General features: G+C 44.0%; 1 protein-coding gene across 1 annotated transcript in view; it reads left to right on the top strand.

Moving 5' to 3' along the window:
* The window catches only part of HTR3B (5-hydroxytryptamine receptor 3B), a 43430-nt gene that overhangs the window by 15388 nt on the left and 1533 nt on the right, over positions 1 to 26509 (top strand). The window contains 4 exon segments of the mRNA XM_014588761.1: positions 12494 to 12538; positions 13252 to 13361; positions 13754 to 13923; positions 15166 to 15323. Of these exon segments, the coding sequence (XP_014444247.1) occupies positions 12494 to 12538; positions 13252 to 13361; positions 13754 to 13923; positions 15166 to 15323 (483 nt within the window).

The following is a 26509-nucleotide window of genomic DNA, read 5'->3' on the forward strand; positions in this document are numbered from 1 at the left end:
GAGAGAGAGAGAGAGAGAGAGAGAGAGAGAGAGGAGAAATCTCCCCGAGTATACCCCCTAATGGAGAATGGTCATACCACAATCCCTTCTCCTCCCTCTCTCTCTCCTATCAAGATTTTGGGCATGCACACACGCTCAAAATGTCTCTCAACTTGTTGGGTCTGGGACTTGAGCCTTGTGGAATCTGGCTGCCTTAATCATCAGTCCATGAAGCTGGCACCAAATCTCAGCTCTTAAAAGAAATTTCCTTCAGCTCCCCAAGGTGACAGCTTAAATCCACTTAAGTTTGGGACCAGCAGTTAGCGTAATGGCTATGTCGCTGGACTCCCACTTAGTCGACCGCGGTTTGTGTCCCGGACTAGGTGACTTAAAACTCTCGCCGGGTACGTGTGCATGGGTGCCCAAGATCCCGAGGGGAGAAGGAGAAGGCATGGCCATGCCCCTGAAGGGTGATTTCTTGCTTTCTGTCTCTTTGTTTCTCTCGGGCTGTCTGGCGAGCACACGCGCCCTATAGCAAAAAACCTCTCCAAAAATTAAAAAAAAAAAATCCACTTAAGTTAGTACATTTCTTATTGTCTATAGTTATTTGTTAAAATGTCGTATGCCTTAATTTATCGTAAAGGGAGGGACTTCCTTCCTCATGTGCCTATGCCTTGCAGTATGCAGCACAGTGTATTTTATTTCCAAATTATGGGGTCACTGCTTGCCTAATGAATGGGCAGATTAGAAACTGTAAGTACCAACTCCAGGCTTGTCTCTGTAAATGACTCAGCTACGTCAAAGTCTCTACTTCATCCAGGTGGGCCAAGCCTATAGTTAGTTCTGGGGCCAGGGGCGGTTCTGAAGAGTTTGATCAACTCGCTCACAGATTCTGCACAGACAAGGACAGTCCCCCTGTGAGTGCATCAGCCAGCAGCTGAACTGCAGGCAACTTTTGTTTGAATGAAAGGCTTTCAGCCCAGCTCTCATCACCGCACCTCGCTTCCGTTATAATGTTTTGCCTCCTGTTTTGTTTATAAAAGACTACAGTCTTGCCTTAGAATTTCTGCGTATTATCAGTACCTTAGGGAAATCTGATTATAGAGATAATCTACTCAACAGTGAAGAGTTTCAATTTGTTTCTATTGAGTTTCGTCAATTCCGAATCCCAGATACCTTTGTATTCCAGTCCATTGACTAGAGCCTCCCAGCCAGACGTTGAGGCATCTGTTTCTATAGTCTCCGGAACTGGGAAAGATAAATAAGAATGTGGGGGAATTATCTGTATATTTGCTAACCACCAATTTAGATCTAAATAGACTCCCTCTGTTAGGAAGACTAATGAATTCCAATTCTCTGAAATATCCTTTGCTTTTAACAAGCAAGATGGAAGGTGTCTGAAGAGGGAAAAAAAAAAGAGAGAGAGAGAGAAAGAGAGAGATACACAGAGGGAAAGCCTGTGAATAATGCCACCAGAGAACCAATTATGTTCACCAGCTGGCATTGAGAGACTTGTTTCCTTTGACAAAAAAAGATTTCAGCTTTAGCCTCAAACTACTTTTTGACATTGTGTTCTTTAGGGCTGAATAATGAATCCTCGCAGCCGCCCCCACCCCCAAGATGTTAGAAAAAAAATTCTGAACATTATTGTCACATGTAATATGACAAAGCAATGGGCGAAAAGGGGAAAAAACGAGCTAAAGCGTCCACATGGCAGTTAATAGGAATCGACAGGATGGAATGATAGTGAAAATGGAACGTTAAAACACAGAGAACCCCCCCCCCCCATCCAACTAGATCAGCAAGACACATTCGCCAGGGGTAAAGAAACTAGTAAAGACAACGACTCAATTTGAAAGTATATTTCTTGTGAACGTGTAGTTAGCCGCTCTAGTTCCCAGTAGCATATTTGCATTTTGGACTTGTTTTCTTTTCTTTTCTTTCCTTTTCTTCTTCTTTCCTGTTTGTGAGGAACCCTCACTAATTGCAACTAGAACTGAGATTTCTGTACTTCAGTGGGTGAGACTCGATATATTTCATGATCTCTCAGCTGGTAAAATTTGCAAAGAAGTGGTGTCACCTAATCTCAAGCGCTCAATGGAGGTCTTTTTTCAACTGCCAGGACCCCTGCTGAGTCAATCTTGGCTGGGAGTCCCCTCTGGTCCTTCTGCAAACTGTTCCTTGGGGAAATACTTGTGAATTCAATCTTTTCATTTTGTATACCACTTTAAAACCTGCCTCTCCCAAGTAACTATTTAAAGTCCATAAAAAGCTGTAGAACAAGTGCATTCAGACCTGCCTTTTTGAGCCACTAAACCCGGGTTACGCCTTATCTGTTCACATCCCTTCTTCCTGAGGTAACAAGAAATGCTGATTTGGTAGCCATTTGCTTTTTGATTGTCAGAAGGGGAAATTTTAACCGAAGAACTTCATTGTTCTTTTTTGGAATGATGTCATCCTATGCAGAGACTCTGTGTATGCCTGTACTGTCTTTCTTTTTTTCCCCCAGGATTTTTTCAAGGCATATTTTCCCCCTCCAATTTGCCAGAGGGTGCACATTCTTGCAGCTGGCAGGGAGAAAGTGAGAAAGCACCCCCCACGGGGCATGGTCATGCCTCCATCACTTCGCCATTCCTCCCTCTTGAAGGAACTTCGGGCATGCGAGCGAGCGATCGCACTCCTTATGTTTTTCAAGCTGCCAGGGCTGGAATTGGAACTGCCGCTGGTCATGTGGGATCTGGTTCCCTTAACCGCTTGGCTGAGGGGCTGGCCCCTGTGCAATCTCTGTGTCACCCAATTCCAGCTACATCCTTCCTATGGACCGTCTATTTCTTGCATGAGGAAGGGAGACAAAGAGAGAGAAAAAGAGTTAACCCTTACCTCTGCAATTCCATGCTGAACCTCGGCCAGCCAGGACCATGGGCACATACTCAGTGTTCTCAAGGAGACCTCCAGACGTGAATCCAGATCCATCCTTCCCACATGGTCTCAGCATCACAGAGAGCTGCGTAACCACCACACCACCGTGGCTGGCCTCAGGGTGCCAGTCTTGACCCTGTGTGAAAAAATTATATATATAAATAACTTTATTTAATTTTATTTATACATTTATGTATTTATTTTAATTTGACCAGAGAAAGACAGAGTGAGAGAGAGAGAAAGTGAGAAAGCAAGCTGCCAGGTCTGGGACTCAAACCGTGGTCAGCTATGAGGGAGTCCAGCACCCTTAACTACCACACCACCTGCCAGCCCCCCAAAATATATATTTTTAATGTGCCTGGATAATTGAGTGAACAATTAATTTAATATACCCAGTTCTAGGGGCCAGCAGATGGCATGGTGGCACTGGATTCCCACATAGCTGACTGAGATTTGAGTCCTGGACCTGAAGGCTTGCTTTCTGACTTTCTCTCTCTCTGATCAAATTAAAAAGTAATAATAATGGGACCAGCGGATGGTACAGTGGTTACGTCACTGGACTCCCACGCAGCCAACTATGGGAGTTTCAGCCTAGCAGCTTGAAACTCACATTAGGCATGTATATGTGTGGCCATCCCCCTGGGGAGTGATTTCTCACTTTCCGTCTATCTATTTCTTTCTGTCTCTCTGGTGAGCGCACACGTCCTATAGCAAAAATCTCTCTCCCTAAATAAAAAGTAAAAATAAATAAATAAATAAATAAATAAATAAAATAATTCTCTAAAAAAATATACCCAGTTCTGGGGGAGAAAACAGAACCGTTATATGCTTTGATGCAATCAACTCTACAAACCCTGTATTTGCTGAAATGTGGTATTACAGTAAATATTACAGATTTACAAAGGTTATCGAAAGGACTCTAGCTTTCTTCCTACATCAGCTGCAGAAATGGTTTACACATTTTATTCCACATTTCCTCATCTTGGACTTCCATGCTCTCATCTGAAGGATGTAGTTTTGAGTGATGGATTATGAACAGGAAGGAAGGGAAGATCTGCCTTCAAGGAGGGTCCTTTAATATTGTAGTTTGTCTCAGCCTACTTACACATTCCCTGGGAAGGTCTTAACAGATGGTTCTCCTTTTCTTTATTAATATACTTTTGAAACTAGCAGCCTTATTGAGATTTAATTCAACCACAAAGCCCACCCATTCGAAGGGTGCAGTTCAGTGGTTTTCAGTATATTCACAGTCGTGCAGCCTTCACTGCTCTCTAATTTCAGAGCACTTTCATCACCTCAAAAAGAAATCCAATACCTATTAGCAGTCGCACTCCACACTTGACTCCCAAAGCCCTAGGCGATCACAATCCACTTCCTGTTTCTATAGATTTGTCTATTCTAGACATTTCATATAAATGGAGTCATACAGTAATGGCCTCTTATGACTGCCTTCTTCCACTTCAGATGTTTTCAGTGCTTGTGCTTTTTACAATATGTATTAATATTTCATTTACTTTTTTTTTTTTGAGAGATTTTCACTATAGGGCGCGTGCGCTCGCCAGACAGACAGAGAGAGAGACATAGAGACAGAAAGCGAGAAATCACCCCCCAGGGGGGATGGCCACACCACAATCCCTTCTCCTCCATTCTCCTCTCGGGATGTTGGGGCATGCACGCACACATGACCGGCGTGAGTTTTAAGCCACTGGGTCTGGGACATGAACCGCGGTCGACTACATGGGAGTCCAGCGACATAGCCATTACGCTAACTGCAGTTTCCCACATTTACTTTTTATTTGTTGCATAATATTATATCATATTGGGACCAGCAGATGGCGTAATGGTTATGCCTGTCGCTGGACTCCCACATGGCTGATCATAGTTTGAGTCCCAGACCTGGAGGCTTGAAACACAGGCGGGGTGCATGTGCATACGTGCCCAAAATAGAGGAGGAGGGATTGTGGCATGGTCATCCCCTCCGAGGGGATGATTTCTGCTTTCTGTCTCTCTGTCTTTCTGGTGAGCACACATGCCCTATAACAAAAATCTCTCTTTAAAAAAATCCTATCATAAGATATATCGCATTTTGTTTATGTGTTCATCAGTCAATCATTTGGATTATTTCCATTTTTTGACCATCATGAAAAATAGTGCTACGAATATTTCTGTATAGGTTTTCTTTCCTTCTTTTAAACTTTTTCTTTATTCATAACAGAATGAATGAGTGCACATGGGAATGGGAGAGAGAGAAAGGAAAGATGGTTTTCCTCTACAAGGTCTGATCACACTGGCTCCTTCCTTCAGTCCTCCAGCCTCTTGGTCCCAAGTATTAGTGTGTGTGCCCAGCATACCTCAGGCTGACCAGGCCAGGGATTCGAACCATGGTCACCATGTGAGAGCTTACTTATCTTTTTTTTCTTTTTAAAATTTTGTCAGAGGGTATGTGCACTTGCCAGAGAGACAGAAAAGTGAGAAATGCTGCAATCCCTTCTCCCTCCTATTGGGATTCTGGACATACATGCACAGATGCCCGGCCTGTTTCTCAGGCCACCAGGCCTGGGACTCAAACTGCTCCGTCAGTCATGTGGAGTTCAGGTGCCATAGCCACCATGCCACAGGCTGGTCCTGTGGCTTTTCTGCCATGCATGACTTCAGTGACACTGATCCAACTAAGGTTCTTAATTCTCTTGGGGACATATGCTTAGGACTTGAATTTCTGGGTTATATGGTAACTCTATACTTAATCTTTTGAGAAACTACCCATCCGTTTTCCAAAGTGGATGCACCATTTAATAACCCTATGAGCAGACTACAAGGGCTCCACTCTCTATGTTCCTGCCAACAATTGTAATTCTTTGTCTTTAAAAGATTTTTAGAGAGACCAGCAGATGGCGGAATGGTTACATCACTGGACTCCCATGTGGTTGCCCTTGGTTTGAGTCCCGGACCCAGCGGCTTAAAACTCATGCAGGAAGTTGAGCACGGGGCACTGGCAGGTGGCGTGCTTATTAGGCTCTGGACTCTCACATGGCTGGCCATACGTGGCAGCCCAGACCTGGCAGCTTTCTTTCTCACTTTCCATCCCTTTCCTTCTCTCTTTCTGTTTCTCACTGGTCAAATTTAATAATAATAATAATAATAAATAAAATGAAACAATTTAAGGAAAAAACAACTCATGCCAGCTGCATGTGCATGCATGTCCAAAATCCTGAGAGGAGAATAGAGACTACTTTTGTAGTTGTGGCGTGACCATCCTCCACAGGGGGTGATGTCTTGATTTCTGTCTATTTCTCTCTATCCCTCAAGCAAGCACACACATCCGATAGCCAAAATTCTCTTTAAATAAAACAAAACAAAAATTTAGCTATTCTAGTAGAAATTAAGTGTAAGTCACTGTGTGTGTTCTTTTCTGTTTTGTTTTTGTTTTTGCTTTTGTTTTTTTTGAGAATTTTTTGCTATAGGGCACATGTGCTCGCCAGAAAGAGAGAGACAGAGAGACAGAAAGCAAGAAACCTTCCCCCAGGGAGGATGGCCATGCTGCAATCCTTTCTCTTCCATTCTCCTCTTGGGATCTTGGGCACACACACATGCACAGCGTGAGTTTAAGCCACCAGGTCTGGGACTTGAACCGTGGTTGACTACATGGAAGTCCAGCAACATAGCCATTACACCATCTGCTAGTCCCCACTGTGTGTGTTTTTAAAGTTTATTTTTTCCCATGAGAGAGTTAGGAGGACAGGCGTTCTCAATGGGGTCTTCATTACCTAGTCTGAGCCTCAGCCAATCCAGCTCATAGGCACATGTGAACTTGGGGGCTTCCCATGTGAGTCTAACCTCACGAGTGTTGCATCACTACTGCGCCATTGGCTGGCCCCTCACTGTGGTTTTGATTGCATTTCCCTGGTGACTAATGATGTTGAACATTGTTTTATGTGCTTGTTGGCCATCTGTGTATCTCCTTAGAAGAAATACTTGTTCAAGTCCTTTGCTCATTTTTATTATTTTTACTTGTAAAATACACAGAGCATAAAATGTATCTGTTCGACCATTTCTAAGTTTTCAGTTAATGGGCTTACACGCATGCCCAGTGTCAGTCTACCATCACACTAACCATTCTTCAGAACTGCCTTCATCTTGCAAAATTGGAATACTGGACCCATTAAACAACGACTCCCCACTTCTCCTTCTCCCAGCTCCTGGTGACTACCAGTCTACTTTCTGTCTCTGAATTTCACTACTCTAGGTTCCTCATACAAGTGAAATCATGCAATATTTGTTCTTCTAGGACGGGCTTATTTCACTCCGCATAATGTCCTCCAGGTTCCTGCAGCATGTGTTAAAATTTCCTTCTTTTCTAAAAATTGCTTAATATTCCAGTTGATGTATATACTACATTTTCTTTATCTATCTATACATCGTTGGATGTTTAGGTTGCTTCCACCCCTTGGCAGTTCTGAATAATGCTGCTATAAACATGGGTATATAAATATTTCTCCAAGTCCACCCAGGAGGGGAATTGCTGGATCATATGGTAGTTTTTACTTTTTTTTTTTTTTTTAATTTTTGCTTTAGGGCATGTGTGCTCACTCTGAAGAGAGAGGGATAGAAACAGTGAGAGGGAAAATGAGAAATTTTCCCGCCCCCCTGTGGGGGTTGGGGGGACAGCCACTCTGCAACCCCCTTTCCCTTATTCTCCTCCTGGGATCTTGGGCATGTAAGCACATGTGCCCAGCAAGATTCTCAAGCCACCTGGTCCAGGATTTGAACCACAGTTGGCCATGTTGGAGTCCGGTGAGGAAACTGCTATCTCATTTGCTGGCCCTGGTGATTTTATTTTTAATTTTGTTGGAAATTGCCCAACTGCTCTCCACAGCATTATACACCTTTTTGCATTCCTACTAACAATCACAAAAAGTTCTAATTTCTCCACAGAATTGCTAACACTTGTTATTTTCTGCCTTTTCTCCCTTAGAGGAGCCATGTAATGTGAAGTGATATCTCATTGGGATTTTGATTTGCATTTCCCTAATGACTATGATTTTATTAGTCAGCTCTGGCTACCATGATAAGACCACAGACTGAGTGGTTTAAACAAAAATTTATTTCTCACAGTTCTGGAGACCAAGAACTCTAAGATCAAGGTTCTGCTGATTTAGTTCTTGGAGGGTCCTCTTCTTAGTTTGCAGAGAATCATCTCATTGCATCCTCACATGGAATTGAGAGAGAAGAAGAGAGGGAAAGATCTCTCTTTCTCGTCTTATAAAACCACCAATCCTGTTGGATTAGAAAGCTATCATTAGGACTTCATTTAGCCTTATTTTTTTTCCTAAAAGTCCTTCAAATATGGACACATTGGACATTAGGCTTCAATAAATGAACTTGGAAGGCCACAATTTGGTCCATAGCAGTGATATTGAGCATTTTTTCATGTGCTTATTGGCCATTTGTATAGCTACTTTGGAGAAATGTCTATTCGAGTCCTTAGTCCAGTTTTTAAAAGGGCGTTTGTTTTCTGCTGCTGAGTTGTAGGAGTGCTTTATGTATTCTGGATACAAGCCTCTTATCAGATATGTGCTTTGCAAATATTTTCTCCCATTCTGTGGGTTTTCTTTACATCTTTCTTTCGTGCCAGAGGGTACATGATGGTACTTGCTTGAGAGACAGAAAGAGAACATGAGAGGGGAGAAAGAGAAAGAGAAAACACCCCATATTGTGATCTGGTCACACTGCAATTCTTTTCCTCCAATTCTCCATCAGGCTCTTAGGTTTTCCAAGCTGCTGGGACTAGGTCTCGAACTCTGGCTGGCCATGTGGGGTCCAGCTTTCTCTGTGCAAGGTTTAACCACTGTGCATGGGGTCCACCTATATTTTCACTTCTGGTCAGTGTTTTTCAAAGCACTGAGCTTAATGCAAACGAGATGTATTTTAGATGATGTAATAGATATGATTTGACTTTCTATATCTGCAAAGAGTTGATAATACCTTTTAAAAAGAATGATTTATTTAACTTTATTTATTATTACTATTATTATTATTTAATTTGACCAGAGAGAGACAGAGAGAGAGAAAGAAAGGGAAAGTGAAAAAGTAAGCTGCAGCAAGTCACCAGGTCCAGGACTTGAACTGTGGCCAGCCATGTGGGAGTTCAGTGCCCCAATCACCATGCCAACTGCTGGCCCAGTGATATCTTTTTTTAAAAGTTTTTAATTTTGACAAAGTGCTATTTAATTTTTCTTTTGTTATGTGTTTTTGTTGTCATATGTAAGAAACCATCATCTAATTCAAAATCATGAAAATTTATTCCTATGCTTTCTTTTAAAACTTATGTAGTTTTAGCTCTTTCATTTATGATCCATTTTGAGTTAATTTTTAAAGAATTATTTTATATAACATTCAATTAATTAATTATTTTAATTTGACCAGAGAGGGACAAGTAAGAGAGAGAGGGAAAGTGAGAAAGCAAGCCATCAAGTCTGGGACTTGAACCGTGGTCAGCAGTGTGGGAGTCCATTGCCCTTAACCACCACGCCACCTGCAGGCCCTGAGTTAATGTTTTTATATGGTGTGAGATATACCTCTTCTTTTAATCCCTGAAAGCATCAAGAGAGGGAAAGATCTCTCTTTCTCGTCTTATAAAACCACCAATCCTGTTGGATTAGAAAGCTATCATTAGGACTTCATTTAGCCTTATTTTTTTTCCTAAAAGTCCTTCAAATATGGACACATTGGACATTAGGCTTCAATAAATGAACTTGGAAGGCCACAATTTGGTCCATAGCAGTGATATTGAGCATTTTTTCATGTGCTTATTGGCCATTTGTATAGCTACTTTGGAGAAATGTCTATTCGAGTCCTTAGTCCAGTTTTTAAAAGGGCGTTTGTTTTCTGCTGCTGAGTTGTAGGAGTGCTTTATGTATTCTGGATACAAGCCTCTTATCAGATATGTGCTTTGCAAATATTTTCTCCCATTCTGTGGGTTTTCTTTACATCTTTCTTTCGTGCCAGAGGGTACATGATGGTACTTGCTTGAGAGACAGAAAGAGAACATGAGAGGGGAGAAAGAGAAAGAGAAAACACCCCATATTGTGCTCTGGTCACACTGCAATTCTTTTCCTCCAATTCTCCCACACAGAGAGGGGGAAGAGGGAAAGCAAGTCACCAGGTCCAGGACTCGAACCATGGTTGGCCATGTGGGAGTCCAGCTTTCTCTGTGCAAGGTTTAACCACTGTGCATGGGGTCCACCTATATTTTCACTTCTGGTCAGTGTTTTTCAAAGCACTGAGCTTAATGCAAACGAGATGTATTTTAGATGATGTAATAGATATGATTTGACTTTCTATATCTGCAAAGAGTTGATAATACCTTTTAAAAAGAATGATTTATTTAACTTTATTTATTATTACTATTATTATTATTTAATTTGACCAGAGAGAGACAGAGAGAGAGAAAGAAAGGGAAAGTGAAAAAGTAAGCTGCAGCAAGTCACCAGGTCCAGGACTTGAACTGTGGCCAGCCATGTGGGAGTTCAGTGCCCCAATCACCATGCCAACTGCTGGCCCAGTGATATCTTTTTTTAAAAGTTTTTAATTTTGACAAAGTGCTATTTAATTTTTCTTTTGTTATGTGTTTTTGTTGTCATATGTAAGAAACCATCATCTAATTCAAAATCATGAAAATTTATTCCTATGCTTTCTTTTAAAACTTATGTAGTTTTAGCTCTTTCATTTATGATCCATTTTGAGTTAATTTTTAAAGAATTATTTTATATAACATTCAATTAATTAATTATTTTAATTTGACCAGAGAGGGACAAGTAAGAGAGAGAGGGAAAGTGAGAAAGCAAGCCATCAAGTCTGGGACTTGAACCGTGGTCAGCAGTGTGGGAGTCCATTGCCCTTAACCACCACGCCACCTGCAGGCCCTGAGTTAATGTTTTTATATGGTGTGAGATATACCTCTTCTTTTAATCCCTGAAAGCATCATAGTTTTAGAATGTTCTCTACTAGGTTCAATATAAAAAATTATAAGGAGGTTTTTTGGGTTTTTGGGTTTTTTGGGGTGTTATTACTGTTTTGGGAAGACCTTTTAAAGATATAATTGGAGGGACCAGCAGTTAGCATAATGGCTATGTCACTGAACTCCCTTGTAGCCAACCGCAGTTCTGGACCTGGTGACTTAAACTCACGCCAGGCACGTGTGTGTGCCCAAGCCCCTGAGAGGAGAATGCAAGAGAAGGGATTGCAGTATGGCCATCCCCCGAGGGGATGATTTCTTGCTTTCTTTCTCTCTGTCCCTCTCTGTCTTTCTGGTAAGTTCACATACACTATATAAAAACCACTCAAAAAAAAAAAAAAGATATAATTGGAGCCAGAAGGTGGTATAGTGGTTAAGGTACTGGATTCCCACATGGTTGACCGCAGTTCAAGTTCCGGGCCTGATGGCTTAAAATTTACACTGGGGCACCAGCAGGTGGCATGGTGGTTATGGCATTGGATTCCCACATGGCTGACTGTGGCTTGAGTCCTGGACCTGGAGGCTTGCTTTCTCGCTCTCCCTCCCTCCCTCCGTCTTTCTGTATCTCTCAAATAGAATAAATAAATTAATTAAATAAATAACTATAAAAACAAAACAACTTATGCTGGGATGTGTATATGCACGCCCAAAATCTCAAGAGGAGAATGGAGGAGAAGGAATTGTGACATGGCCATGCACCCAGGGAATAATTTCTTGCTTTCTCTCTCTCTGGCGAGCACACGTGCCCTATAGCAAAAATCTCTAAAAAAGAAAGAAGATATCCTCAACTCTTTGCAGATATGGAAAGTCAAAGTCATATCTATTATATCATCTAAAATACATCTCATTTACATTAAGCTCATTCAGTCTGTTTTATAAGCAGATAAATCCATAAGCAGATAAATCCAAACTTAGAATAACTTAACAGCAATGGCTGCCAATAGCAGTTGAGATAACACTCACTAAAAGATTGTGAATAATATCTTGATTATAAATAAAAGCTTGATCTCATCTCCTTAGCCCAGAATTAGCTAAGACTACATATCAGTTTTTTAGTCTAGTTAATGGCAGATTAACAAATTAAAGTAGAAAAGAAATTAACAAATTATTTAATATGTCAAGTACAAAGTGCCGTTCTGTCATTGATAATATAATAAAGCTCACAGCGACAGGTGTGCATACCAAATAGGAACTGAGAATATCCAGGTGTGGAATTGTCTAGGTAATTTTATTTTTAATTTTCTTTTTTAAAAAACTAAGAATTATGTACTTATTTAATTCAATTTGTTATTATTATTATTATTTTAAATTGATCAGAGAGAGACAGAGAGAGAAAGAAAGGGAAAGGAAGAAGCAAGCTGCCAGGTCCGGGACTCATACCACAGTCGCCCGTGTAGAATTCCAGCGCCTTTAACCACTATGCCACCTGCTGGCCCCAAGGTAATGTTTTTCAAATAATTCTTATAGGATAGATTTGATTCTCTTCCTTTAAATGCTCATACTGTTGAATAACCTTTGATTTATTGACCTTTGATTTTATTTATTCTAAGATTTGATATGGGTTTTCTTTTTGCTCCGGAGGATACACAGAATCAAAAGTTAAAGACAAGCATATGGTACCGTGAGGTAAGTGATTACATTTCCTTCTATGTTTGTTGAACTCCTGATCTGAATCTGCTACAAAATGCAATTATTCTAAAGAATGGCTATTTTCTTTGTGCTTATAGTGCCTTAGATTTCTGAAAACTAACTTAACTAGTATCCATGCAAGGATGGATGGTCAGGGTTTCTGGTTAGCACTATCATTTTTAGGATTGAGATTTGGATGGGAAGATTTCTCCCCTAACAGACAGTACTCAGGGGTTGAAAAATTTTTTGTGTGTGTTTTTTTTGTTTTTTTTTGTTTTTGTTTTTACTTTTTAGTTTTTATATTTGCATTTATTTTTCATTTAACTTTTAAAACACAACTGCAGGTGAATATTAGAACAATAGCAAGTAGTGCGCATACTATGATTATAGTCCTTCGCTCATTCACTACTGCACGGGAAATGCCAGCAGTGGGTGTTATTTACTGGCCCCATTAAGAGGCTTGACACTGAACACCACCTCGGGGATGATGTTTATCCTCCTCATATGCTCCTCCATTGTAATGGCACCATCTTTCCTGATTTGGATCAAAGTCTACCAGTTCTGCCTGATCCATTTCATCGATCTCTTCTACTTCCTTCCTCTCATGTACAAGTGGAAAATTGGGTTGTTAACCAAATCTCTTATCAGTTCTTTGGTGAGGTTGACATTGCCTTATTTTGATAAGTTTCCTTTCTGGCTATTCCTAACAGGTTTGGGATGATGAGTTTTTATCCTGGAACTCCAGTATGTTTGATGAAATTAGAGAGATCTCCCTACCTCTGCGTGCCATCTGGGCCCCTGATATCATCATTAATGAGTTGTAAGCATGCTCTGGTATATCTCTGTGCTGTGTAATCTGCTTAGAATGTTCAGGCCAGTTGCTGTTTATTTTAGTCAGCGTTACTATTTTTGTTTCTCAATGGAAAAAGAGCATATTGTCGGGACTATTCAGGTTGAAAGTACCATGAGTTGATGTCATTTAGATACAGATTTGATTACTAATGCTCGAGGTTACTCATTATGTCTGCGTTGTAACAGTAGCAAATGAGTTAAGAGGCTGTCATTGGTAAGCCCATCACTGCCAGGAAATGGATTCTGTCTTTGCTATGCTAGGCTAGTAGTCCTGGGTCTCTGTCACGTCACAGTCAGTTCTATGTTTTGAAACGATTATAGCCCTCTCTGTAACAACAAGTTCTCTTGTGTTTCATGTAGTGTGGACATTGAAAGATCCCCTGACCTTCCCTATGTGTATGTGAACTCATCTGGGACCATTAGGAACTCTAAGCCCATTCAGGTGGTTTCTGCATGTGATTTAGAGACGTATGCTTTTCCGTTTGATATCCAGAATTGCAGCCTAACCTTCCACAGTATCCTGCACACAGGTAAATCATGAGAGACGCAGTCTGCTAGTTGGAAAAGATACCTACGTTGGGTTGTCACCCATGGACAACATTTTACTACACCGTCCCTCAGGTCTACTTTTTAAAAAAATAGTGATTTATTTATTTAATTCCATTTGTTATTATAGTTAGTATTATTATTTTAATTTGACCAGAGAGAGACAGAGACTGAGAAAGAGAGAGAGAGAAAGGGAAAGCGAGAAAGTAAGTCTCCAGGTTTGGGACTTGAACCACAATCGGCCATGTGGGAATCCAGCACCCTTACCCACCACATTACCTGCTGGCCCCACCTCGGGTCTACTTTATTCTTGCACTTAATTGACTACAAATTTGATCTCGAGCTGGCTTTGTAGCCTAGTGGTTAAAAGAGCTGGATCCCACATGGATGAGCTCAATTAAAATCCTGACCCCCAATGGCTTGAAAAGTTGACTGGGCATGTGTGCAGGTGTGCTCAAAATGACAATAGAATGGAGAAACGGAGGAGAAGGGATTGCAGTATGACCATACCCCATGGGGGGGTGCTTTTTCCCTCCTTCTTTCTCTATTTTTCTCTGACAAGTGCACACACCCTTTGGAAATAAATACATAAATAAAAGTGAATCTCTTTTTCTAGTCATTTGGCTCCTTCGATAAGCTGTTGATTTGCAAATATAATATTAGGCCTCCACTGCCATTGGGGCTGTTCTAGAAGTCACAGGACAAGTTCCATCTTCACAAGACAGGCTCCGTCATTCTATCAAGAGTAGACTCCAAACCTAAATTCATGGTAGTTGTCTTTGTTTTATGACTGGAAAGATTTTTCTTCCTACTTCTACCTTCTAATTGAAAAAAGATCAATAAGGGACCAGCAGTTGGCAAAATGACTGTGTCGCTGGACTCCTGCGTAGTCGACCATGGTTAGAATCCCAGATCCGGTGGCTTAAACTCACACCGGGCATGCGTGCATGCGTGCCCAAGATCTCGAGAGGAGAATGGAGGAGAAAGGATTGCAGCGTGGCCATCCTCCAGGGTGTGGTTTCTCGCTTTCTGTCTCTCTTTGTCTTTCTGGCAAGCAAATGCACCCTATAGTGAAAACCTCTCAAAAACAAAACAAAACAAAACAAAAACAAAAAGATCAATAGGATCATGGGGAGGGGGAAGGATTACTACTGGTAGCTCAAAAAATGGGTTCGTGTTGGCGCCTCTTTCTCTCTGGGGAAGTCAATGGTTTCTGTTGGTTCTAGTGGAAGATGTAGACCTGGCCTTTCTGAGGAGCAGAGAAGACATCAAGCAGGACAAAAAGGCATTTCTGAATGACAGCGAGTGGGAACTTCTTTCTGTGTCCTCAACCTACAGCATCCTACACAACAGCGCTGGAGATTTCGCACAGATTCGATTTGATGTAGGTCCTCCTTCCTGTCCCTGTTGCCCACTTCTCTGCAGCCTTCGGCTTTATCCTTGGGCTGAGGATCTGCTCTGTTGCAGCTTCTCATTCTTTATCACCCAGGAACAGCTGGCTCAGGTGGGCTGCACATCCACCTGCATTCTGGCATTTCAGAGGCCAGAGGTTCAGTGAGAGCCCGGACTTCTGCTGCAGGGGATTCCATAAATGAATAGAAAAATAATGGGGTTCAGATGCCAGAGACCTGAGCCATCCTCTAATCCTCCAACATCTCACACTAACATGATCACTTTGAACAAATCAACAAACCCACACACAACCACCAGTTAGCCAACTTCATCAACATTGTTGTCCTGTTCTTTTAAAAATTATTTATTTATTTTATTTACAATTGTAATTATTCTTTTTTAACTTTTCTATAGGCCATGAGAGAGAGAGAGAGAGAAAAAGTGAAAAAGCAAGCTACCAGGTCCAGAGTTTGAGCTGTGATTGGCCATGTGGGAGTCCAGAGCCTTAACCACCTTGCCACCTTCTGGCCCCTGTTGTCCTGTCTATTTTTTTTTTTAAGAGATTTTTACCTTAGGGTATTCACCAGGGAGATAGAGACAGAGACAGAGACCATGAGAGTGAGAAAGTGAGAAGTCACCCCGTGGGGAGATGGCCACACTGCCGTCCCTTTTCCTCCATTCTCCTCCTGGAATCTTGGGTCACACACACACGTGCCTAGTGTGAGTTTAAAGCTGCTGAGTCTGGGACTCAAGCTGTGGCCGGCTAGGTGGGAATTTAGTGAGGTAATGGCCATGCCACCTACTGACCCCTGTTGTCCTGCCTTTTTTCTTTTCTAAAGAATTATTTTATTTTATTTATTTAATTATTTATTTTCATTTGACCAGAGAGGAACAGAGTGAGAGAGAAAGTGAGAAAACAAGCCACCAGGTCTGGAACTCAAATCACAGTCTACCATAGGGGAGTCCAGTGCTCTTAACCACCATGCCACCTGCTAGCTCCCGTTGTCCTGTTTTTAACTAAGTTCTCAGCTGACTCCAGATACAGATGCATACAGTGATGATACCACCCATGTGACTCTCTGAAGGAGCTAGACCTCAGAGACTACGGATGGCTTCTGGATTAGAGGAAAAACCTGGCCAGAGAGGGCATGATGAGAAGCCATACTCCTCCACTGCTTCCTTGGGAATGCCCTCAGTTACGCTGCTCACAGGGAAATTTGTCCATTGGGTGTGGGGGAAGCAGTGGGGTACAGGACGGTGAGAGCTGCCGCTCTGAACCCCAGAGGCAGCCATCCTCCCTTCCCTGAACCTGGAGAGACTCCATCATCCTATGAAAAGCGGTGGGCTCTGCTCTCAGCTCCAAGTCGACTGGTGGTGGTGGTTGGGGTCCTTCGTGACACGTAATGGACCCAGTTGAAAAATAGACCATAGGTAGGACAGGATTGTACATGAGGTGAATTCTCCTAGAATCAAACCTTTGGAACAAGAGAGAAAGTGTGGGCCTGACTGAAGTGCTGTGGTTACTGGGACCTAAGAGATGGTGGTGCAATTCGCTATTCTGAAGGCACGGATGCCCGGCCGCTGGTTAACAGGTGTTTGTGCAGTTTGCCAGCAAAGCTCTTGTTCAGTCAGGGCCTCTTAGACACAGCTGTGGTTGGAACTGGACTCAAGCAGACGCTGGCTGAAGCTAAACACAGCTCACAGCTTCCCACCAGCGCAGTCTGGGTTCTTGATTGGCTTTTAGGAAGCTTGTTTGGTCTGTTTGTCCGCTTTGTGTGTGAGAGAGAGCGAGAGAAAGAGAAAGAAAAAAAAAAAGCTCTCTTTTTTAATTTCGATGAGTTTCTTGGCTAAGAGTGAACACCTCATTAATTTTAAAGATATCGGCCCGCAAACATTATTAATGCAGCCCGAATAATGGCGAGCATTAAAGGGAATGTGGGGGAGCGGTGCATGCAAGGTGGAGCAGTCACCTGCCAAGCGCTCCGGAGAACAGTGCACACACCATTACCTACACTGCACGGCGGGGACAGCAGGGACAGCGGGGACAACGGAGCCAGAGGTCGGGCGGGGCGACGGGAATGCGCACCTGCGTGCACGCGTGCCTGCCCTTCCCCTCTGCACAGAGCAGCCATTATCTGTGGTTAATGTCACCTTCACCCCAACTGCAGCTGAAGGTTTGCTGTACACCCCTCCCATTTCAAATATGATGAAGAGAGACAGTACACGGATGTTTAGGGAAGGGGAGGCTCCCCAGGACCCCAGGAACCACGTCCCGTTCCTTTGCTCTCTTGGCTGCCAAGCTTCTCCCTGTTTGCAGTGTTTACGTGGAGCAGAAACTGACTGGACGGCAAGCTCCTGGAGCTTTTTCTTGGTCCTTTTGTCCTGGAGGCTACAGTAGATTATCTGACAGGGCTGGCTCCCACCCGGCCCTCAGCAACAAAGTAGTAGAGTCGCAGACCATGCACGTTCGGAAGGGCAGGGAGCCAGGTTCGAGAGTGACTCTAGCTTTAGAAAGACTTCAAGTAGAGAGACCAGCAGATGACACAATGGTTTTGTTGCCAGACTCCCACGTAGTTTACTGCAGTTCAAGTCCTGGATCTGGTGGCTTGAAGCTCAGGCCTGGCACACGTGCATGCATGCCCAAGAGGGGAATGGAGGAGAAAGAACTGCAGCATGGCCATCGCCCGGGGTTGGAGGGGGGGACGATTTCTCGTTTTCTGTGTCTCTGTCTCTCTAGCGAGCACATGCACCCTATAGCAAAAAGAAAATCTCTTAACAGAAAGAAAGGCTTCAAGCAGAAATGTGCTGCTCAAGAGAAGCTGGATCCGCAGCTGCCAGACACGTGGGAATGCCCAAGATCCAGCAGGGGATCATGGCATGGCCGACCCCTGTGGAGGATGTCCATTTCTCTCTCTCTCTCATGTGGACACGCTCTATCATAAATAAGTTTTAAATTTTTTTTAACAAACCCACAAAACTTCAAGCCGATTTAGTAACTGCCGCTGTCCACTCCCAGCCTCCGGGCCTCCCACCCCTGCTGTGTGCTCATGCCCAGGCTCGACATCAGGAAGCCCACTCTGAATTTTGCAGCGAAGGCACCTGGGTGTCCTTCAACAGCCCTTGGCCAGTGAAGTGAAATTCAGAGCCAGTTCTATGCCAACATTGGGCCTGCCAGGGTCCTGCCAGCAAAGGGTCAGCTCCCTTTCACCTGATCACCTGCCGTGTCCCAGTCCCGGCGACCCAGCAGGACTGGGCCAGGTGTGGCAGGCAGGAGAGGTCATGATCTATTCTAAGTCCATCATGGCCTGGGCCTGGTGTACACCGCTGCCATGACCCCGAGTCAAGTGCTCTCGACGCCCCGTCAGTTCCAGCTAGTGTGCAACCGTAGCCGCGGGCGCCGGGACACGCATTGTTTATGAGAGGGCACCGTGGATGCCGTGGAATCGAGTTACATTCCACAGGGCGCCCAGAGTCAGGCATGACTCCCTACAAGGACGTCCATGTGCGGCCTGGGATCCGATCCAGCAGCGGTGGGAGGGGAGGATTCCTCCAATACATTATCGGAGGTGCTGGTTCCCAGAAACAGCAGGGCAAACCTTCGATTTCTAGATGGCAGTGGTTTTTTGAGAAAAGATTAAGGGCAGAAGTGGGAGGAAGCAGGAATAAAATGTAGGGACTCGTGTTGCATGGAAGAGGGTGGCCAGCTGTGGGAGCTGAAGTGAGCCCACAGATGGCTCACACTAAATGAAGTACTCATTCAGGCGAGCTGGGGAGCCACAGGGCACTCCTGGAAAAGTGCAAAGAGGCATTTGGGAAAGAAAAATACCTCAGTTATCTTCTTTTTCTTGTCTTTTTTTTTTTTTATAAGTTTATTTATTTATGTCTTCCTTGAGGGAGACAGTGAGAGCGAGAGAGTGAGAGAGAGAGAGAGAGACATTCCCAATAGGCTTTCCCTAGGTTCGGCTGGCCCTGATCATCGACACACACATTCTGCATGTTCAGGAAGCACCAGGACTTGAACCCAGGACCTTTCCATATGGACCCAGTTGCATTACCGCTGCACCACTGCCTGGCCCCCATCTTCTTTTTTGGTCCTAACTTTCTAGATTAGGAATTACAGTAGAGCAATTTAAAATACCCATTAAATACAGTTCGTAAATTTGATAGACGATCCTTTTGAGCACTATGAGATCATGAAAAAGAGAAAGAGAGAGAGAAAGAGAATTTAATTATTTTTTAGAGAGATTTTTGCTACAGGGCTCATGCACTTGGTGGAGAGACAGAAGTAGAGAGACAGAAAGCAAGAAATCATCCCCTGGGGGGATGGCCACACTGTAATTCCTTTTCCTCCATTCTCCTCTCTGGATTTTGGGCACGCATACACAAGTGCCCAGCATGAGTTTGAAGCCACCGGGTCTAGGACTCAATCTGTGGTCAACTACGTGGGAGTCCAGCAACATAACCATTATGCCATCTGCCGGTCCTGAGAGAGGATTTAGAATTCCCGAGATCCTTCAGGTCACTCAAATAATGCAGAGATCATGGACTTTCTGCCAATCCAGCCCAACAACTTCCAGTCCAGATCCAAGACTCTCACTTCAAAGGCAGCAACTTTCCCATTCTTTCTGAGTTGGGAATGTTGGGAGGGGCTCGAGAGGGGAGGCAAATGGGCTTCTGTATGAAGCGTGAGTCTGGGCGTCAAAATTCCAACTATGTCATAAAGACGGTCATGCAAAATTGAGTACTGGTGGGGTCTACCATCAAGGAGGCAATTAGAGGCTAACCTTGGGGCCTATTCCATCTCCAAGGAGCTCTCCACATACACATTCTGAATTAGATTGATCTCTTTCATTAACATCAATAGGCTCCAAATACCTTTGTGTACTTATTATTACCTGGCTTTAATGGATAATGAAATTGTGGCATAATATTGCTAACACCTGAAGGGTGTCTAATGGCGAACACGGACTGAAACTAAAGTGGTTTTTCTTCCCTTTCTGCGGAATTTAAAGGCACCAGCTCCTTTAGTCCATTAGAAAGGATGGGTGCTAGGTAGGGGCGGTTTTGCAGAGAGCACTGTTGCATTGAGCTTGTGACATACCTTCCCTGCAACAGAAGCTTGGGTTGTGCTTCTGGTATGATCTGCAGAGAGGTGGTCCCCAGGAAGGCTGACTTCAATAGTCTAGCCTCTATCTGGACAAACTCCACACTGCCATTGCATTGGAAATAAAAGTGCCAACATGAACAGGCTCCAACACAATTCAAAGAACATCTTTTGAGCTCTTATCATGTGCCAGCCGTAATGATAAACACTTAGGACATGAAGATAGATAGAGCGAGGCTCCTGGTATCTCTTACAGACCTCACAATCTGCCCAGGGAGACACAGCAGCCATAACCACAACACTGAGCACTTGTTCTATGCCAGGCACCATTTAAGAGTTTGTTCATGCAATCCTCACATCCCCTGAGATGTTCTAAGGATCAGACGGATGAACTGAGGTGCAGAGAAGTGAAGCAGCTTACTGGAGACTGCGAGTGACCCAGACAAGCTGACTCCAGAATCCACATGCCTGATCCTATGTCATGCTGACACATGACTGTGTGTTTCATAGTTTATTCCAGTCCAGTCTTTGCCACCCACCTGCAGTGCGTTACCGAGCAGATCACCTGCAGTACCCTAAGAAGTACTTAAAATGGTATGGCTTAGAACAACAGGAGCTGGGACAAGCAAATGGCACTGAGGTTCAGGTGGCTGGATCCCACATGGTCAACTGTGCAGTTCGAGTCTTGGACCTGACAGCTTGGAAAACATATCGTGTGTGTGTGTGCGTGCCCAAAATCTTGAGAGGAGAATAGAAGAGAAGGGATTGTGGCATGCCCATCTCCCCCAGGGGGTGATTTCTCACTTTCTCTCTCTCTCTCTTCCCCTGGAAAATGCACATGCCCTCTAGCAAATTTAATAAAATAAAACCAAAAAAAGGGGACAAGCAAATGGCACTGAGGTTCAGGTGGCTGGATCCCACATGGTCAACTGTGCAGTTCGAGTCTTGGACCTGAGCTTGGAAAACATATCGTGTGTGTGTGTGCGTGCCCAAAATCTTGAGAGGAGAATAGAAGAGAAGGGATTGTGGCATGCCCATCTCCCCCAGGGGGTGATTTCTCACTTTCTCTCTCTCTCTCTTCCCCTGGAAAATGCACATGCCCTCTAGCAAATTTAATAAAATAAAACCAAAAAAAGAAAAAAACAATGGAAGCTTTGTCCCTCATAGTTCTAGAGGTTAGAAGCCTGAATCAAGATGTTGGAAGGGTTGATTCCTTCTGGACACCCTGAGAGAGAATCTGTCTCATGGCTGTCCCCATCTTTGGGTAGTGGCCGGCAGTCCGTGGTGTTCCGTGGTTACAGATGCTTCACTCCAGTCTGTCTCCACCCTTATGTGGCACTGTCTTCCTGCATGCATTGTTCCCTCTTACAAGGACACCAGGCGTATCGGATCATGAGCCCGCCCTACTCTAGTATGGCCTTGTCTCCATTCATTATGTCTTCAATGGTCCCATTTCCAATTAGTTACATAGTGAGGTTTCTGGAAGGACACGAGTTCTTGGAGACACTGTTCAACCCCTACAGTCTGCTAGTCCCCACCCCCGCAAAATTCACATCTGCCCCATGTGCGAAATGTATTTACCCTACTCCAACGTCCCCTAAAACCTTTGCCCATTCTAGCACCAACTCATAAGTCCCAGATATCACCTAAACATATACTCGAAAAAAATCCCAAATCTCATCATTTCGATCAGGTATAGACTCTGGTTATGGTCCATTCTGGGGCAAAATTCCTCTCTGCCAACAGACTTGGGAAAGAAATACCCAATCACAGTGACGATTACAGAGTCTGGTCCTGAACCTGTCAAACAAGGCAGGGGCAGTATTATTAATGGTATGAACTCGTTTTTAAAATAGTGTCTGACCACCTGTTCATGCTCAGTCCGTGTTTGTTGAACAAAGGACTACAGGGCTCTGAAGATGCAATGAGATAACCAAAACAAAAATTTCTTAAGACCCTGTGATAAAATCAGTTTCTTTAGGCTCACTGGTCTCCTAACAAACCATAGCCTTGTCCACAGATGACATCGTCCCTAAATCAATCTAAAACAAGACACGTCTTTTGTTCCAGAAGAAAACCTAACTGTAGGTACTGTTCGTTCTGTTTGAGAAATGGGAGAGTCTTTGGTAAAGGCAGGAATGGAGGGGGTTCTGGAGGGCCTGTCTAGCTTTACAATTTTATAAGCCAGATGGAGACAGGAGATTTCTTTGCATTACCTTACAGTAGAAGCTAACGGTCCACCTTTGCATCTATATCCCTATTCTCTAGTTGTTTTTTTTTTTTTTTTAAATAGTTTTACTATTAGGTGCATGAGCTCATTGGGGAGAGAGAGAGAGAGAGAGAGCAAGCACCCCCCCGGGGGGATGGCCACACCACAATCCCTTCTGCTCCACTCTCCTCTCAGGATTTTGGGCATACATGTACATGTGCCTGGCATGCTTTTAAGTAGCCGGGTCCAAGACTCGAATCTCACTGTTGACCATGTGGGATCCACCTGCCTTAACCACCATGCCACCTGTTGGCCATCTACTTTTTTTTTTTTTAATTTGCCAGAGAATGATTGGGCTTGCCAGAAAGAGATAGAAACAGGTAGAAGACCCCTCCTGGTGAGGAGTGTTCACATCACGATCTCTTCTCCCCCTTTTCTCCATCCTGTCGGGATTTTGAGCATGCACACCTGCACCTGGCATTTTCTTCAGGCTGTTGGGACTGGGATGCAGTACCTTCTCCTCTTGCCTTCTCTTGAAATTTTGGGTACACATGCACACATACCCAGTGCGTTCCTCGAGCTGCCAGGTCTAGGACTCGAACTGTGAAGTTGGCCATGTGGGATCCAGTGCCTTAACTACTATGCCATGAACTGGCCCCTACTTGTGCTTTTCTTTAGGGTGGTGTTCCTATACTTTTCTCCCCCTTCATGTGATACCTGCTATAAACTCCCTAGGAGTGTTCCCATTTCTACCCTCCAGAGACACAGAGCTGGTTACTCCTAGACCCATAAAGTCAGATCCCCAATAGCCCCAAAGGGGTCACAACTGAGACCCTCACGGACTTGGTCCACTCAGCATCCTCTTTCCTGCCCCTCTCAGGCACTGTGTGGAGATGGCAGCTAGAGGGTGCAGGTTGATGGTGGTTAATTTTGTTGTTTTTCTTGTTGACTGCACTTTGGTAGAAATGTGTTTGAACCAAATTATCGCAAAGCAGTGAGTGTTGCTCTGGTTTAGATATTTGCAGCCAATTGTGTTTAAGTGAAAGACAACAGCCAGATTATAATCCACCAGTCAGCTCTGGCCTGCCGAGCTCCACTGAGCCCAGAAGTGCTCCCAGATCTGGCGCTGGGGAGCCCCGCATGCATCATGGGGTGGCATCTGGTCTCTCCCAACCAAGCCCTTCTCCTGCCACCTCTGCTCCACCGCTGCACTTCACTCTGCCTTGGCTCCTGTCTTTGTGATTCTCTTCTAGAGCAGGACATGGGATGCTCAGCTCAGAGACCCAGCCAGCCATAGCTTTGCCGTGAGGGAGCTCCAAGGCTGGAATCAAAGGGGCACATCCCAGCTCTGCCCTTATTTGCCTTACCCATTGGGGAGGCTCAGCTCTTTATATTCGTGCATCTCTCCTTGAAGTTGGTTACTTAGAGACTGATATTTTTGGCAGGGTCTCTCCATATCACTATCCTCCTGCCCTGGCCTCCCAGTTAGCTAGGACCACAGACACAAGAATGCATGTATCCTCGATTTGATTATTACACACTGTATACATGTTTTTTTTAAAGAGATTTTTTTTGCTATATGGCACATGTGCTCACCAGAGAGACAGAGAGACAGAAAGTGAGAAATCATCCCTCTCCATCTCCCAAGGGGACAGCCACACCACATTCGCTTCTCCTCCATTCTCTTCTTGGGATTTTGGGCACACACACACACATGCGCCTGGTATGAGTTTAAGCCACCAGGTCTGAAACTCGAACCACATCGACTACATGTGAGTTCAGCAACGGAACCATTATACCATCTGCTGGTCTCAGTATACATGCTTTAAAAAAATATACTGGAGGGGGAACCAGCAGTTAGAGTAATGGCTATGTCGCTGGACTCCCACGTAGTCGACCGCGGTTTGCGTCCCGGACCCGGTGGCTTAAAACTCACGCTGGGCGCTTGTGCGTGCATGCCCAAGATCCCGAGAGGAGAATGGAGGAGAAGGGATTGCGGCGTGACCATCCCCTCTGGGGGGTGATTTCTCGCTTTCTGTCTCTATGTCTCTCTCTGTCTGTCTGGCGAGCGCACGTGCCCTATAGCGAAAACCTCTCCAAAAAAAAAAAATACTGGAGGACCAGCTGGTGGTGTGGTGGTTAAGGCAGCTGGATCCCACATGGTTGACTGTGTCGTTCAAGTCCTGGAAGTGGTGACTTGAAAAACATGCCAGATGCATATGCATGAGTGCCCAAAATTCCCAGAGGAGAATGGAGGAGAAAGGACTCTATTTAAGCCATCCAGCTGGGAGGTATTATCTCCCTTTCCTTCTCTCTGTCTCTTTATCTCTCGGGCAAGTTCATGCACCCTATAGCAACCCTCCCCCCGAAAAAGAAAACAACAGACAAACAAGTCTCCCAGACCAAGTAGTAGATTTCCCAGTTTGGGGGATGACTAAGTTCCAGTCTGCAGTTGCTTCAATTAAACATGTGCAATTAAAAAATAACAATAATAGGGTCAGCAGGTGGTGTGGTGGTTAAGGCTCTGGACACTCCCACATGGTTGACCATGGTTCAAGTCTCGGACCTGGTGGCTTGCTTTCTCACTTTCTTTTTCTCTGTGTGCCTGTCTTTCTCTGGTCAAATGAAAATGATTGAACGAATACATAAAGTTAAATAAATAATTTCGAAAAAAATAACAATAATAATATATAAAAAAAAAAGGAAAACAACAGAAAATAATTACTGGGAACACCCCCACAGCATAATGGTTATGAGAGATCCCACATGGCTGACTGTAGTTCAAATTCCAGCCCCAGCAGCTTGAAAAACACACCATGCCCGTGCAGAGTGTGCCCAAAACCCTGCAGGAGGGCAATGGAGAAGGGATTACAGCATGAGCATGCCTTACTGGAGGGAGTGTTCTCCTTTTCTTTCTCTGTCTCTCTGTCTCTGGCTACCTTACATACTCTTTGGCAATTAAATAAATAATTATGCTCTACCCCACAAAAACATATACAATTATATGTAAACTGGGAATTACAAAAATAATTAAAAAAAAAAAAAAAGCCCTGGGCCACCACTCTCCCCTTGTGACATCCCTGACCCCTGCCCACACCTTGCAGTTGTCTTTTAAGCCCTCCCCACATTTCCCAGGTTCACTGTGCTGGTCATTCCTGCCCAGACTCGCATACGAGGTGGGGGTGCAAGAGCTCCCATTCCAAGCAAAGAGATTGGCTGAACTGAAAACAATACACTACATTACACAGTAAATAGTTTAAGAAGAAAGGTTTTGGTTTTCAGTTTCTCACTGGCTGTGTGAGTTTGGACACGTGACTGAATCTCCTTGAGCCTTAGTGTCCATGTCTGTAAGATGGAAGTCTTCCTTATTTTGACAGCAATGCCCAGCCTTGAAAATTGTGGGACTTGGGGATTGGCAGGTGGTATAGTGCTTAAAGGCACTGGACTCCCAGCCATACCATGGCTGACTGTGGTTCAAGTCCTGGACCTGGTGGCTTGCTTTCTCCCTTCCCCTCTCTCTCTCTTCGTCTGACCAAACTGGAAAATAATAACAATAAATAAAGTTAAATAAAATAATTCTTAAAAAAGAAAAGAAAAGGAAGTTGTGGGACTGGAAGAAGAGAAGGATTTGAGACGCTCAGTCCAGCACTAGGCACCCAGCAGGCAGGGAACCAATGCCAGCTGCTGCCGTTACTACTGACTATTAGTGACGGGGATAGGTGCTCTCTGGAAAAGCTGGAAGGATTTTTTTTTTTTCTATTTTCTAAACCACAAAATAACCTCCTCAAGGATAAATTGATCAATTTATCCTCTAGGATAAATTGACTTTTCATATTAAGCAGAAATACATAAGCATAAGAGGGCA

Source organism: Tupaia chinensis, unplaced genomic scaffold, assembly GCF_000334495.1.
Source record: "Tupaia chinensis unplaced genomic scaffold, TupChi_1.0 Scaffold000311_2, whole genome shotgun sequence".
NCBI lineage: Eukaryota > Metazoa > Chordata > Mammalia > Scandentia > Tupaiidae > Tupaia > Tupaia belangeri.